General features: G+C 40.0%; 1 protein-coding gene across 1 annotated transcript in view; it reads right to left on the bottom strand.

The window, feature by feature from the left end:
* The window catches only part of LOC109931663 (GTP-binding protein 4), a 78,865-nt gene that overhangs the window by 11,996 nt on the left and 49,939 nt on the right, over nt 1–16,930 (bottom strand). The window contains exons 3-11 of the mRNA XM_048606200.1: nt 16,009–16,145; nt 15,799–15,899; nt 14,496–14,588; nt 8,941–9,132; nt 7,738–7,803; nt 6,630–6,719; nt 5,637–5,747; nt 851–925; nt 718–769 (exon numbers count right to left, since the gene is read on the bottom strand). Of these exons, the coding sequence (XP_048462157.1) occupies nt 718–769; nt 851–925; nt 5,637–5,747; nt 6,630–6,719; nt 7,738–7,803; nt 8,941–9,132; nt 14,496–14,588; nt 15,799–15,899; nt 16,009–16,145 (917 nt within the window). The remainder of the gene's footprint in view (nt 1–717; nt 770–850; nt 926–5,636; nt 5,748–6,629; nt 6,720–7,737; nt 7,804–8,940; nt 9,133–14,495; nt 14,589–15,798; nt 15,900–16,008; nt 16,146–16,930) is intronic.

The raw sequence follows: 16,930 nt of genomic DNA, 5'->3' as shown, positions 1-16,930 counted from the left end.
GCCCCACCCCCATTTCCTACCTACAAACTTCATCCCGCCCCCTTGACCTGTCCGTCCTCCCTGGACTGACCTATCCCCTCCCTAACTCTCCACCTACACTCACCTTTACTGGCTCCATCCCCGCCTCTTTGACCTGTCTGTCTCCTCTCCACCTATCTTCTCCTCTATCCATCTTCTATCCACCTCCCCCTCTCTCCCTATTTATTTCAGAACCCCCTTACCCTCCCCCATTTCTGAAGAAGGGTCTAGGCCCGAAACGTCAGCCTTCCCGCTCCTCTGATGCTGCTTGACCTGCTGCGTTCATCCAGTTCTACACCGTGATATCTCAGAATCTCCAGCATCTGCAGTAAACAAGGTGTTAGTGGTGTTGTAATTACAATGTCATAAATTAGTTATTACAGGTCTTCATTGAACATGGGATGGAAGTTATCTTTCTTGATAATCTGTTCTTCTTCCTGACTCCCCTTGTTTACAAATTCTAACGTCTTGCCGGGTTCAACATTGAAAATTAACTTTTACATCTGCTCCTAATTAAAACTTTATGTCTGCCGGTCTAACTAATGATTTATCTGGCAGGGATCACTTTTGAAGAGGCACAATTTACAGATTTTACTAAGAATAATGTCAAATGATCAAAACATCAATTATAATTTTAACAGTGGTTATTTTATTATTTGGACTATGGCAAAAAAACATATATTTCAAATAATTACTTACTCTGGAGGTTCAGGACATAATCATCACCCAACTCCAACTCCAAGTCTCGCTCCTGTCAGAGGAAGAGCATCTTTCATGATAAAGTACTGATAGAAATTTGGATCACTCATTTACAATCTAAATCTTCACTAACCGTTTTACGTTTTGGTGCATCAACCTCCATTTTTCTGCGTTTGGAAGCTCCTTCAGGTATCCAAGGCAGCCTTTCCTAAAACAGCAGAAGACAGGACAAAATCTTCAACACAAGTTTAACTTGAGACATCCAAAACACTAACTTGTGCGCTGTAAACAGCAAATGTACCACAGTGCATAAAATAAATGAAAACCCATTGCAGTCAATAGGTCAGTGTGAGCCACAATGCCTTCGTTCATGAGACTTGAGCCAGGGTGATGTCACAGTGTGACGTGGCACCCCAAAACTCACCAAGCAAAAACAATGCCAAGCATGACAAACGTGTGAAGCAAGAATTTGGTTGGTGAATAGGATTGGTGAACATTTCTAGTCTTTGAAGTAAAAGTGAGGTCTTCATTTTGTGATTAGATCTCTAGCATTGTTTTTTCTCTCTTTTCTTATAAAGATACTGCTTAAGTATTATATTGATATTGATGATTTTTCTTTCTTTTTAGTTTACATAGACATGTTATCATTACAGCTGTTGCAACATGCACAAGCTGCTGGGCACCAACATGATCTAGAGTGAACACATCTGTACTATGTGCCTGTGGCTTGAGAGACTTTGAATCAGAGTTGAGGAGTTGGAGAGGGCTGTTGAAGGAGGAGGAGGAGAAAAGAAGGAAGTTACCTTGACTCTTTGCTCCAGAGGGTGATCACACCCCTCAGGCTAGGTAATTCAACACCAGCCTATGATCGGGATAGGAGGGTGTAACTGCTGGCGAGGCAATTGTGGAGCCTCAGTCCCTGCAATCATCCCAACAGGGTGCAAGCTGCGCAAAGTGACAATGGCACTTTGGTACCGGGAGGAATTCAAGAGGGCAATGGAAATAGGAATGTAGTTATGGGAGGGGACGACATAATTAGGGTGTTATATTCTTTGCAGCTGATCCAAAGGCTTTGTTGTCTGCCCTTTGCTGTGGTTAGGCACATCTCCTTGGGGCTATAGAAGAACTTGCAGAGGGAGGGATCCAGCAGCCATTGTCCATGTTGGTAGCAATGTCATTGGTGGGACTAGAAAGGAGGATTTGCTTAAAAGATTTTTTAACAGTTAGGAACTAAGTTAGATAACAGAACCTCCAAGGTAACAATCTCTGGATTACTACCTGAGCCACAGGCAAATGAGCATAGGATCAATAGAGTGAAGTAGTTAAATGCATGGCTCAAAGAGTGGCTTAGATGAAAAGGGTCCAACTAGGGATCAGGCTATTTTGCACCTGAGGCAGCTTTAATAGTGATGTTAGAGTAAAAGATTCCCTTGGAAATACTGACCATAACATGGTAGAAGTTAGCATTATTTTATTGGGAAGAGCTTGGGTCAGAAACAAGCATGCTAAGCTGAAGTAACTAGAGTCATAGAGATGTACAGCATGGAAGCAGACCCTTCAGTCCAACTCATCCATGCCACCCAGATATCCTAAATAAATCTAGTCACATTTGCCAGCATTTGGCCCATAGCCCTCTTAAACCGTTCCTATTCATATATCCATCCAGATACCTTTTAAATGTTGTATTTGTACCAGCCTCCACCACTTTCTCTGGCAGTTCATTCCATACACGCACCGCCCTATGTGAAAATGTTGGCCCTTAGGTCCCTTTAAAATCATTCCCCTCTCACCTTAAACCTGTGCCCTCTACGTTTCGCCTCCGCTACCCTGGGGAAAAGACCTTGGCTATTCACCCTATCTATGCCTCTCGTGATTTTATAAACCTCTATAAGGTTACCCCTTAGCCTCCAACGCTCCAGGGAAAACAGCACCAGTCTATTCAGCCTCTCCCTGTAACTCAAACCCTCCATCCCTGGCAACATCCCTGTAAATCTTTTCTGAACCCTTTCAAGTTTCATAACATCCTTCCTACAGTAGGAAGACGAGAACTGCACGCAGTATTCCAAAAGTGGCCTAACCAATGTCCTGTACGGCCACAACATGACCTCCCAACCCCTATACTCAATGCATATAAAGGCAAACATACCAAACACCTTCTTCACAATCCTATTTACCTGCGACTTCATTTTCAAAGAATATGAACCTCAGCTCCAAGGTCTCTTTGTTCGGCAACACTCCCCAGGACCTGACTATTAAGCTTGTAAGTCCTGCCCTGATTTGCCTTTCCAAAATGCAGCACCTCACGCTTATCTAAATTGAACTCCATCTGCCTCTCCTCTGCTCACTGGCCAATCTGATCAAGATTCCGTTGTACTGAGGTAACCTTCTTTGCTGTCCACTACACTTCCAATTTTGGTGTCATCTGCAAATTAATTTCAAAGGAACGAGGGTGAGTTGGCAGGAATGTACTAGGAAAAGGGTTTAGCAGCAAAGACGGTTGATGAACGATGACAGATGTTGAAGAAAATATTTCATGGCCCACAGTAAAGATATATTCCACTGAGGAAGGTGGATTCTAGGAAGGGGAAAAATCAACCATGGTTAACCAGGGAAGTTAAGGATAGCATCAAATTGAAAGAAAAAAACCATACAATGTGACAAACATTAGTGGTAAGCCAGAGGATTGGCAAAGTTATAAAAAACAATAAAAGATGACCAAAAAAAAAACTTTGAAGTTAACTTGCAGGTAATAACAAGATGGACAGCAAGTGCTTCTCTGATTGTATAAAAAGGAAGCAAGAAGCCAAAGTGAACATAGCCCCCTTAGAGAATGATGTGTGGAAATAATAATGTGGTAGGAAATGGCGGAGAAGTTGAATAAATAGCTTGTATCATTCTTCATAGTATTATTAGACACTAATAACATTCCAAAATGATTAACTAATCAAAGGGCAAAAGGATGAGAGGAAATAAGTACAACTACAATCACTGCAGAACAAGTTCAAGGGAAATTAGTGGGGCAAAAGATCAATAAGCCCACTAAACTTAATGGGATGGATTCTAGAATAATAAAAGAAAGTAGATAAAGAAATAGCAAGTGCACTGGTAGTAACCGTCCAGGAATCCTTAGATTCCAAAAAGTCCTACAGGATTGGAAAACTGCCAATGAAACACCTTTATTTTAAAAGAGGAGACAAAAAAAAGGTAACTAGGCCAGTTAGCTTAACGTCTGTTTTTGGGAAAATGTTAGTGTTTATTGTTAGGGATGTAATAGCAAAGCATTTAAAAATACAAATTATGATCAAGCAGAGTCAGGATGGCTTCATGAAGAAGAAACCACATCTGATGAATTTACTAGAATTTTTTGAAGAGTAACAAATAGGATAAGTAAAGGGGAAGCAGTGGGGGTAATATCTTTGGATTTTCAGAAGGCCTTTGATAACACATGAGGCTACTAAAAATGACAAAGCAAAATAGTGTGAGCATGGATAGATAACTAACCATCCAATACAATAATGAGACTTGGGATAGGAGTGTTATTTCACTTTAACTAGTGGAGTGCTAAAGCAATCAGTGGTGAGGCCACAGTTATTTACAATATATGTCCAATGAATGGATTGGACAAGGAAAGTGAATGCACTATAAGCCAAATTTGTTGATAACATGAAAATAGGTGAGGATGACACAAACAGCCTGCAGGGGAATACAGACAGGTTAAGCGAGTAGGTTAAAAACTTGGCAAATGGAATATAACGTGAGGAAATGTGAGGTTTGCACTATGGCAGGAGCTGAATATTGTTTAAATACAGAAAGACTGCAGAAAGTGGCAGGAGAGAGGGATTTGGGAGTCCTCATCCACAAATCTCAAAAAGCTAGCATACAAGATCAGTGGGTAATAGGGAAACTAAATGGACTGTTGTCCTTATTTCAAACAGAATGCAGTATTAATGTAGGGCGGCTTAGTTAAAACTACACAACGCACTAGTCAGACCACAGCTGCAGTACTATAAAGGGCTTGGAACCCCTAACTGAAGGATAGATAGACTGCCATTGAAGGCAATCCAAGGAAGGTTCACAAGGCTGATACCAGGTATGGAGGGAGTGTTATATGAGAAGACAGAGTTGTTTGGAGTGGTACTCAATGGAATTTTGAAGAATGGGAGGAGTTAAACATTTTTAAGGGACTTAATAGGGTAGATGCAGAATGGTTGTTTCTCTTTATAGGAGAATCCGGGGCCAGAGGGCATGACCTCAGATTAGGCATTTAACAAATAGATTAGGAGGAATTTCTTCTCTCAATAGTTTGTGAATCTGTGCAGTTCTTTACCACAGAGTGCTGTCAAGGATGGGTCATTAAGTATTCTCAAGGCTCAGATAAATTGATTTTTAATCAGGAAGGAATAAAGGGAAACGACAGGAAACTGGAGTTGAGATTATGAGATCAAACATGATCTCATTGAATAGCGGAGCAAACTTGATAAGTTGAATAGCCTACTTCTACTTCGGCTCCTACAACTTATGTCCTCCAGTTTGTTCTAAAGTAACACTTCTTAGAAAGACTCAAGAATGAACATTACATTAAGACACAAATGAGAACAAGGACACTATGCATCCCATTCACCATCCAAGCCTAGACATGAAAAAGTGCCAAATGGATAAATTAACTTGGAATGCCAAGGCGAAACTATTTTCAATCATGCAATAGTGTCAAAAATCATACTTTTAGGATCAACAAGATAAGAAAGTTGAGTAATTCCAAAGTCAAACAGGACAAGGGGAGGGAAAGCAAGAATCACAGGTCACATCTCCATAAAATTAGACCATTTGTTTAAAAACCTATGTTGAATGGCTGTTGCTCAATATATGATTAAAATATCGTTATTGATTGCAATATTACAACAAAGCTACGCTTAACTCACCTTTTCATCTCTCTTTGATGGAACAGCTAGATGTAGTCTGTTCAGTAAATCATTCACCTTCTTGCCTTTCATTTTACTATCAACACGATGAGCAAGAAGCCTGTCACATGCCTAATAACATTAAGTAAATAGGTTTGTTAAAACTGATTTACTAAGATTGCTTTTTCAAAAGCAAAGTCTTCAACAATGAAAACCTAAATAATCACATATTAACTCAATAAAAAAATGAAAGAACTGCGGATGCTGTAAATCAGGAAGAAAAACAAAGTTGCTGGAAAAGCTCAGCAGGTCTGGCAGCATCTGTGAAAGAAAAAACAGAGTTAACGTTTTGGGTCCAGTGACTCAATCCTCAATATTGCAAACCTTTGGATGACTAATTTGAAATAATTGGATTGATCAGATACTTGGAAGCAGCTTAGTCCAGTATCCAGGGACCCTTGTGGTCCAATGTCGTATCCCTAACTCTGGATCAAAAGGACTGCATGCAAAGTCCCAGCTGCTCCAAAGGTGTGTCAAAAATTGTCTAAACAGGTTGATTAAAAATATGCAATCCAGTTTCCCAAAACGTTAACAGAAAATAATAACAGGAACTCTTGAAACTGCTTCTTCCAATTCAACTGTAAATCCTACTGTCTCCATCTAACCGAGTTCCAAGTTTAACAGCCCCAACTTCTGTTCCACTCTCAGATTTTTTCATTTTACCCTCCTCCCAGTAAAGATTGGAGGGTAGCAAGTCACTTTGTTTAGTTTATAATAACTATGGCTAAGAACAATCAGAACAATTTATCTAATACGAGTACTCAATTAAAACTGGGTGGAAATGGCCTTTGAACTTCATTCAGCAAAGTAGCATCATGTACAAGATCAGCTTTACAAACCATACATCCTACCTTGTTACTGTATCATTCTTGTACAAAAAAGTAAAGCTAATCTTTTTGCTCTTGACACCCTAATCATTGCGTAAATGTTATAGCCCTAAAACAGAAAACGCACCTCAGTTTTAACTTTAATGATGCCCTCCTCTGTCAAAGTACTTGTTTCTGTTACAGTGATCCCTTCTGCCATTAAATCTGCAAAGATTTTCTGTAAGAAAAAATAAAGCATAATTGCGATTAAATAGTCACAGTACTTCAATGAGATCTCACAACATGCCTCATTGACTCTCAGCTTTCAAGTGATGATAAGTCCTGAGGAGCATTTGATTAAAATAGAAACTGGATAAAATTGTGGATGACAGCTTCACAAATGCTGAGAAAACATTCAAAAAATCCCTACGATAAATACCACACAAGACCAGACTCCCCGAATGTTTTAGAAACTGTCTCAAATCTGGATGGTGGTAATTATTGACTTTGCTTTTTATTCACTCAAGGGTTGTGGGCATTGCTGATAGGCCAGGATTTACTGCAACTTTTAATTGCCCTGGAGAAGATATTAGTGAGCAGCCTTCTTGAACCGCTGCAGTCCACTTGGTACGGGCAAACTCACAATCGCCGTTAAGGAAGTTGTTCGAAGATTTTAACCCAGCAATACTGAAGGATCAGCAAAATATTTCCAAGTCAAGATGGTGAACAACTTGGAGAGGAACTTGCAAGTGGTGTATTCTGCTGCCCTTGTTCTTCTAGGTGGTAGTAATTATCAGTTGGGAATGTGCTAGGGAGTCTTGGTGACTTTCTACTGTGCATGTCACACACGGTACACACCGGGTGAGGTCCGAGGTCACATATAAACCGGAATGATGCAGGACAAATTTCTTCCTTAAAGAATAAGAGAACTGGTTCAATTTTTATGCCAATTCATTGTTATCAATGTGATTGACAGCTACTGGTTTCCAGCTTTGTAGGAAATGAATGTAAATCGAAAAGCTTTTTTAAAAAAATTAGATCTATTGAAATAAATAGGCCAACATGAATATTATTCTAAGGATTCGATAAGACCTAAAGTATTTTTATTTAACAAGAATTTAGTTTTGGTGATTGAAAGTTGCTATTCAGAAGAGATGCAAATATGGAGCAAATATTGATTTTAAAAGTGGTTTTAAATCCAGTTATTTTATTAACTGATTTGTATTGCACACCATCATCCATAAAAAGGTACTAACCTTCTGTTCTTCTGTAAGTTCATCTATCTTCTTTACATCAGATTTATTTGCAACAATAATGAGGGGCTGAAACAATAAAGTGAGTTAGTGAAACAAAATAAACCATCTTTCTTGGATACAGATACATTGATCGAAAAGTCATGTATAGAACTGCAATGATTTTGAACAATGAAGGAGTCATTTGTTTGTTTTTAATTCATTCACACAATATGGGCGTTTCTGGCAAGGTCACCATTTAATACCCATTCATAATTTGAGCAGCTGGGTGTAAGCCACCTTCTTGACCAACTGCAGATGGTGAATGCTTCCTTTTCTTTGTCATAATAATTTGGTAGAACTAACTGACTCATGAGACCATTTTAAGGCAGTTAAGAGTCAACCAGAATGGTAACAATTGGGAGTCACATACAAGCCAGACCAATAAGGATGGCATTTTTCCATAAAAGATATCAGCAAATTAGGTGGGTCTTTATGACCATCCGTTATTTGCGTGGCCATCATTACTTATACCAGCTTTTTGAATCCAATTAATTTATTAAGAGAATTTAAATTCCCCTGCCTCCTGGTAGGATTTATCTCATGACTCTGGATTAATCATCCAGGTCTCAATTACTAGTTCAGTAACATAACCACTATTATATAGCACCCTATAAGCGGTACGTGTGGTGGTGACCATATTTAACCTCCTTGGGAGTGTTAGTCTTAATTCTATTCCCCTACAAATATTTTAATCCCTTTTTAAAACCGCTATGGAAATAATTTTAACAAAATCAAAGTTGACAAAATCACCAATTATGGTTGTGTATTCCACAACTTCAAAATTAAGTTTGCCATTCTAAATCTCTTTCATTTATACATTATTATGCTTTCAATCACTGAACTGCCTTCCATCAAAATTTTAATTATCAAGTTACTTCTGTACCAATAAACTGATCCAAATCTAAGCATGTCATCGGTCACGTGATGAAATGAAAAGTCAAATGAGAACAAGATTAAAAGGAAAGATCGGCTTGCATTATATAGTGTCTTCACAACATCATAATGTCCTGATAACTTTACTGCCAGTGAATTACTTTAAAAATATGGTCTTCAGAATGTAGGAAATAGGCAATCAATTTGAAAACAGCAAAGTTGTCCAAACAGCAATGAAATAACTATTAAAAGTTAAAACGAAATTTTGTATGTTCAAAACACAGATTTTACCTTATTTGCAAAAAGAGGTTGAATATTTTTAAAGAGTTCCAGCTGTTCCTCCACAGTGTGGCCACACTGCTCTGACACATCCATCACATATAGGACAGCAGCACGGAGATGAGCCAGTGCAGTGATCGCCTGCATCTCAATGGTATTCCGTTCCTCCAATGGATGATCCAAAATTCCAGGTGTATCAACTACCTAATGCAGGAAAATTCTCAACTTCAGTACAACCCTTTCCTCAAGATTATACTTTTCTTTTAAGAATTGAATAAAACATCGAACACATCAATGCAATCCTGAGCCAGTAAAGACGACTCACAACTGACACCACAAAAAAACACAAAAAAAAGTTGTTAAGCAGAAAATAAGATTTTGGCTCTTTAGAAAAGGATAATGCCAGGAAAACCTCTCAGTTTCATATTATTTATACATAGAATTATCAGGGTGGATCATTGTGAACCAGAACAAGCAGAATATCTGCCTAAAACCTGGATATTGTTCACATTTTAGTGTCTGGGGAGAAGCAATTGCACTGAACATTACATACCCATCAAAGAACATCCCTACTTTTGACCTTACGATGGAGGCAAGGTCAATCGTGAAACAGCTGAAGAGAGTGGGCTGAGGACACTATGCCAAGAACTCCTGCAGTGATATCCTGGGTCTGACACGATTGACTTTCAACAACCACAACCATCATCTTTTGTGTTACGTATGGCTCCAACCAGCAGAGAGAGCTTTCTCCCAACTCCCATTGGTTCCAGTTTTGCTCAGTCTCCTTGACGCCACTCTTAGTTCTCCCTTCCCCTCTGATGTTCAGCTCTTCTGTCTGTGCTTGGACCAAGGCTGTAATGAGGTGAGCTGCCAAGTGGCAGAACCCAAACTGAGTGACAATAAGCAAATTATTATTGAGTAAGTGCTGTTTGATAGCACAATTGATAATATCTTCCATTACTTTACTGATAACCATCAGTAGACTGTTAGGGTTAGAACTGGCCAGGTTGGATTTGTCCTGCTGTTTCAGCACAGGAGAAAACTAGATAATTTTCCAATTTTCCATAATTGGTAGATGCCAGTGTGGTAACTGAACAGGAACAGTTTGATTCGGGGTGTAGACAGTTCTGGAGCATGTCTTCCATATTATTGTTGGAATGTTTTCATGGCCCAAGCCCTTTGCAGCCTTCAGCTGTTTCTTAATGCCATGTGGAACAAGTTGAATTGGTTGGATGCTGTGTACCACAGGAACAGACTGAGACAGATCATCCACCCCACATTTCTGGCTGAAGATGTTTGCAAATGCTTCACCCTTGTATTTTTCACTGATATATTGGGCTTCTTCAGAGTCATACAGCACGTAAACAGACCCTTTGGTTCGACTAGTCCATGCGAAACATAATCCCAAACTAAACAGTCTCACCTGCCTGCTCCCAGCCCATATCCCTCCAAACATTTCATATTCATGTTTATTTCCAAATGTTTTTTAGACATTGTAATTGTACCTGCATCCACCACTTCCTCAGAAAGTTCATTTCACACGTGAACCACCCTCTTTGTAAAAAAATTGCCCCTCAGGTCTTTTTTAAATCTCTCTCCTCTCACCTTAAAAATGTTCCCCCTTGTCTTGAAATCCCCCATCCTCGGGAAAGACAACGATCATTTATTCTATCTATACCTCTCATTATTTTATAAACTTCTCTCAGGCTGCCTCTCAACCTCCTACACTCCAGTGAAAAAAGTCCCAGCCTTTTTTATAACTCAAATCTTTGACACACAGCAATATCCTGGTAAATCTCTTCTGAATCCTCTTCAGCTGGAGGATATCCTTCCTATAACCGGGCGACCAGAACTGGACACAGTATTCCGGAAGAGGCCTCAGCAATGTCCTGTACAGCCTCAACTTGACTTCCCAGCTCCTATACTCAATGTACTGAGCAAGAAGGCAAGCGTGCCAAATGCCTTTTTATCCACCGTCCATATATGACACAAAGATCAAAGAATTATGTACCTGCACCCGTAGGTCCCTCTGTTCTACAACACTACCCAAGGCACTACTATTAATTATATAAGCCCTACTCTTGTTTGTTGTACCAAACTGCAATACCTCACATTTACCCAGTTTGAACTCCTTCTGCCATTTTTCAGCCCATTGACCCATTCTGATCCCTTTGAAATCTAAGAAAACCTTTTTCACTGTTTACTATGGTGTTGTCTGCAAACATACTAACCATGCCTTCTACATTCTCATCCAAATCATTTATACATTATCGAGGGTTGTGCCATTTGTGACGCATCCTCCTCTAGTGAATTGTTTAATTGTACATCACCATTCAAGACTGGTTGTGGAAGGGCTACAGTGTTTAGATCAGATCCGTTGGTAGTGGGATTGCTTAGCTCTATCTGTCGCATGCTATTTGCATTGCTTGATATGCAAGCAGCCCTGTGTTATAGCTTTACGAGTATCAAACCCGATTTTTTAGTTATGTCTGGTGCTCCTAGCATGTCCTCTTGAACTCTTCTTTGAACCCAGGTTGATATTCTGACTTGGTGTTAATGGAGTGGTAGATATGCCAAGCAATGATGTAAATTGTGGTTAAATACAATTTTGCTGCTGATGAACTGCAGCCTCAGAAAAGCCCAAGTTCAAGTTGTTAGATCTGTTTTGAATCTATCATGGTGACAGTGCCACACAACATGATAGAGGGGTTGTCAATGTGTGGGTAAAAGCTTTGTTTCTCCAAAGAATGTGAAGCGGTCACAGCTACTAATACTTTCATGGACAAATGTATCTGGTCCAATAGACTGGAGAAGATCAAGTAAGCTTTTCCTCTTGCTGGTTCCCTCAAGAGATGCCACAGGCCCAATCCAGCAGGTATATCCTTTAGCAGTTGACCAGTCTGGTCAGTAGTAATGCTGCTAAACTCATTGGACATTGAAGCTCCTCCACCCAGAATACATTTTGCATCCTGCAACCGTCACTGTGTCCTCCAAGTGGTGCCCAGCATGGAAGAGTCCTGATTCAGCAACTTATGGGAGGGAGGGAGTACATGGTCACCAGCAGGAGTTCTCCTTGCCCATGTTTGACCTGACACCATAAGTCTTCATGGGTCCAGAATCATGGGTCAACTCCTTTCCAACTTTTCTACCCACCTGACTACTGCACTGATGCATTTTTCTTGTGACGACAGTTTTCTTCCTCAGTAACAAATACAAATTCTTGTCTCATCTGTAAACCACCTTACACTCAAGACTAAAACATTGACACACAGAACAAAAAGCTAGAGAATATGAAATGGTACTCTATGCTGCAGATATCCAATACCAGGCTTATAATAACAAAGTTTCTTCCTACTGACTCAATATTGGATCCAATAGAAGGATGCCAAGAAGCTGGGATAGAGTGGACATGGAGAAGATGTTTCCACTAATAAGAGAAACTAGGATTGGAGGCACAACCTCAGCGTGAAGCGACAGCCCTTTAGAACTGAGATGATGAGGAGGAATTTCTTCAGCCAGAGGGTGGTGAATCCGTGGAACTCATTGCCACAGAAGGCTATGGAGGCCAAGTCATTGAATGTCTTTGAGAGATAGATAGATCCTTGACCAGTTAGTGGATTAAGGGTTATGGGAGAAGGAAGGAGAATGGGGTTGAAAAACATATGGCAGAGAGGACTTGATGGGCCAAATGGCCTAATTCTGCTCCTATATCTTATGGTCTTATGGGGTTTTTATGACAATTAAAAATGGCGTCATGATCATCATTGGACATTTAACTGAATTCAAATTCTGCTATCTGTCGTGGTGGGGGTCAAAACTAGGACAAACCATTACCAGGGTCACTGAGTTATGAATCCAGTGACCATTAAATCACTAGGCCATCACCTCTCCATTCACAGGATGTTACCTGAGCTGCAATGTTTCAGATACGAAGAAAGAAGGCTGAGAGAGGATCTCATTTAGGTGCATAAAATGGAGGTGCACAGTTAGGGAAGATAGGAAGAAACTTTTCCCTTACTAGAGGGTCAGTAAACAGAAACACGTATTTAAATGAGAGGCAGGAGGCTCAGTGGGAATGAAGAAAATTGTTTTTCACCCAGGAGGTTTAATTTGCAAGTCACTTCCTGAAAGGGTGGTAGAGACCAGAACACTCAACATTTAAGATGCATTTAAATTAACTCTTTAAATATCATAGGATAAAAGCCTGAAGGCCAAATGCCTGAAATGGAATTCGAATATCTAATTAGATACAGGGTCTCCAAAACTGGCATGGACCTGACAGGCCAAAGAGGTTCTTTTCCTGTTTTAAAACTGACTCTAAAGTTTCTTTTTGGTCCCTAAATCAGGTTGTGTTCTTTCGACTAACTTTTTATTATTTATACGCTCATTAAAAAAATTTAGATTCCTTTTCATATCATCCAGTAATCTGTTCTCATACATACTCGTTCCCTCCATTTATTTCCTTCCTTAGTTCTCTTTTGTACTTTCCGCATTTAGCTATGTTCCTTACTGCAATATGTTTCATTTTCATAGGCTTCCTTTCCCTCTTTCATTTTAATCTTCATAGATTTAGTGATCAGGGGAGCTCAATGCTAGGATCTATTTCCATTCCTACCGGTGAAAATTTGCCTTTACCTGAAATATAGCCTCTTTGAAGGTCTCCCAATACACAGCGGCTGTTTTACCCACCAATCTTGGATTACAAACCACCTGTCTGACATGGCTTCTCAATTCACTAAAATAAGTTCTCAGTTGAATATTTTCATATCTGATCATTCTTGTCCTCTAATAACTAGTCCAATACATTCGTCAACCTGGGAAATGTTACCATTTTCAAATACTTATAGTGAGAGAAACTCTCTTGTATTATTGTGATGTCATTTTCTAAATTCAGATTAGTGTCTTATGCTGCAACTGAGACATAGTTCTGCATTTTTGAGGCCTCAAGTTTGATTTTCTGTAAAGAGCCACAGACCTAAGTCAACGAGAGGGACATTGCCAAGCTATAGATTGGCAGTTTTTATATATTCCTACCTCCTTCTTGAGATCAGAAAAGCAGCAGAAAATGATTGGTGAGCTTAATTCTTTACATGAATTCAAATCACACATGTATATATCAACTTTTAGGACTTTCAATAAAGTACTATATCATAGAATCATAGAATCCCAAAGTGTGAAAATAGGCCATTCGGCCCAACTAGTCCACACCACCCCTCCGAAGAGCATCCCACTCTTGCATTTCCCCACGTCTAACCCACATAGCCTAAACATCTCTCGACACTACGGGCAATTTAGCATGGCCAATCCACCTACCCTGTACATCTTTGGACTGTGGGAGGAAACCGGAGTACCCGGAAGAAATCCATGCAGGCATGGGAAGAATGTGCAAACTCCACACAGACAGTCGCCCGGGGGTGGAACCAAACCCGGATCCCTGCCACTGTGAGGCAGCAGTGCTAACCACTGAGCCACCGTGCCACCCTAATTAGATTTTTTTTTTGCCAGGTCTAACTGTTTCCGACACAAGATTCATTACAAAAAAAACAAACACATTGGTGAATACTAACCTGCCAGCGCAGGTATCTGTAATCCATATGTCCCACGAACAATGATTTTGTGGTAAAAGCATAGGGTTGTACTTCAACATCTGCCCGAGTAATCTGTGAACAAGCATCAAAATAATTAAGAGATAGTAAGAACTGCCGATGCTGGAGTCAGAGATAACACAATGTGGAGCTGGAGGAACAAAGCAGGCCAGGCAGCATCAGAGGATCAGGAAAGTTCACTGAAAATTTCTGAAGAAGTGTCCCCACCCGAAACATCAACTTTCCTGCTCCTCTGATGCTGCCTGGCCTGCTGTGTTCCTCCAGCTCCACATTGTGTTATCAAAAGAATTAATGTATTTACAATTTTAATACAAGATTTTAGTACAAGAACCTGGAATAAAAAGATGACAGTCTGCAGTAATACAAATAAATTAGTTTTGGCTCAGTGCCTCAGAGGTGATCCGAGATTACAAAAAATGAAAGACTTTCGAAGTAGTTAAAGTTTTTGGTTCAAAAATTTGATGGCCAAATGAAACAGCACGTCCCACAAACAGAAAATAAGAGGAACATCTGGTTACTTTTTGTTGGTTTGTTGAATGGGGCAACTTTTCAGAACTAGCTGAAAAGGCAGATAGAATTTTAATTGAGTGACCCACCTATAGAACATAACATCTATGCAATATACTCCCTCAGTACTGCACTCAACTGCCAGACCAGATAAATACACTAAAGTCTAGAAGTGGAATTTGACCACTCAACTTTCTCACTTGGATTAAAAACCCACCAACTAAATCAAACTTATGACTAGGCACTGGCAGACATAAGGAGGAAAAATATACATGTTGAGCTAGAAAGGAATACATAGGCAGGACAGAATGATACCAATAGATGTTTTGACAATGGGTCACTGGACTCAGAACTTGAAATGTTTTTCTCTCTACAGGTGGTGCCAGACCTGCTGAACATCTCCAGCACTTTCTGTTTTTGTGAGGTAAATATTGTCATTGGAACAAGAAGTTGACACTCCCACCAAACAATACGCAATATTCAAGTAAATCTGCCTGCCAAGCAAATGTACATTTGAAATAACTGTAATAATGACACTTCATCCCGTGAGTCACAGATCAAAAGTATAGCATGATTACAACATAATCCAAATTCCATGGACGTTAAACAAACAATCCCTAACAGACAAATTAACTTGTCAAAAAAGGAGAGGATGGTCTGAATGATGACTATAATAATTTGCTAAATTACTATACTGCAAGTTATATTTATTATATACACCTTTTATAGATATTATTTTAAGTAATAAAAAAGACACCTTGTTAATAAAGCTGGATTTTCCAACATTAGGGTAACCACAAAGCAACAACGTCCTTGTGTTGGGATCAATAGATGGCAGACGAGAAAGATGTTGCCGAACTGAAAGAGAAAGAAATGCTGAGATACAGATCGGATGGATTTTGAAAGTCCTCTCAAAATCTGACAAGATACTCTTGAACCCTCATAAGTTAATGAAACTGCCACTTACCTTGCTCTAAATACTCCAAACTTTGTTTCTGTCGTTTGAGAATAGTACACATGCGGCCAAGTGCCGCACGTTTCAGTTGTTTGCAACGGTACAGAGAATCACCATACTTCATCAGACGCACATAGTCCTTGGCGACACTGGTTGAAAATTACATTTTGTTTAGGTCCTACCAAACATTAGGCATAATAATACTGAGATATTTTCTCAAGAGTTTTTCTAAGATGGAATAAAAGCAATCTTGGAAGTTGTTCAATGTTAACTACAATTCATCTAGCCATGGAGCAAAAAAACTGACATTTAAAAACAAATGCGTTACTCTATTACTTACAGCACCTTGTATTACATAATGCCTTCATGCAATTTTGTTAACTTTAACACAAATGCAGCATAATTACTCAACTTTCAGTTGAGTGACTTTGATTAGCTTAAGCAAAAATGACCAATTGTCACTTATGAGAGATAGTAGGAACTGCAGATGCTGGAGAATCCGAGACAACAAGGTGCAGGGCTGGATGAACACAGCAGGCCAAGCAGCATCATAGGAGCAGAGAGGCTGACGTTTCGGGCCTAGACCCTTCATCAGAAAAGGGGGAGGGGAAGGGGGTTTTGAAATAAATAGGGAGAGAGTGGGAGGCGGATAGAAGAGGGATAGAGGAGAGGATAGGTGGAGAGGAAACAAACAGGTCGAAGAGGCGGGGATGGGGCCAGGAAAGGTGAGTGTAGGTAGGGAGTTAGGAAGGGGATAGGTCAGTCCAGGGAGGACGGACAGGTCAAGGGGGCGGGATGAGGTTGGTCGGTAGGAGATGGAGGTGCGGCTTGAGGTGGGAGGAGGGGATAGGTGGGAGGAAGAACAGGTTAGGGAGGCAGGGACGAGTTGGACTGGTTTTGGGATGCGGTGGGGGGAGGGGAGATTTTGAAACTT

This window comes from Rhincodon typus, chromosome 2 (assembly GCF_021869965.1).
Source record: "Rhincodon typus isolate 14 chromosome 2, sRhiTyp1.1, whole genome shotgun sequence".
NCBI lineage: Eukaryota > Metazoa > Chordata > Chondrichthyes > Orectolobiformes > Rhincodontidae > Rhincodon > Rhincodon typus.
This window is presented reverse-complemented; position numbering and strand designations above follow the sequence as displayed.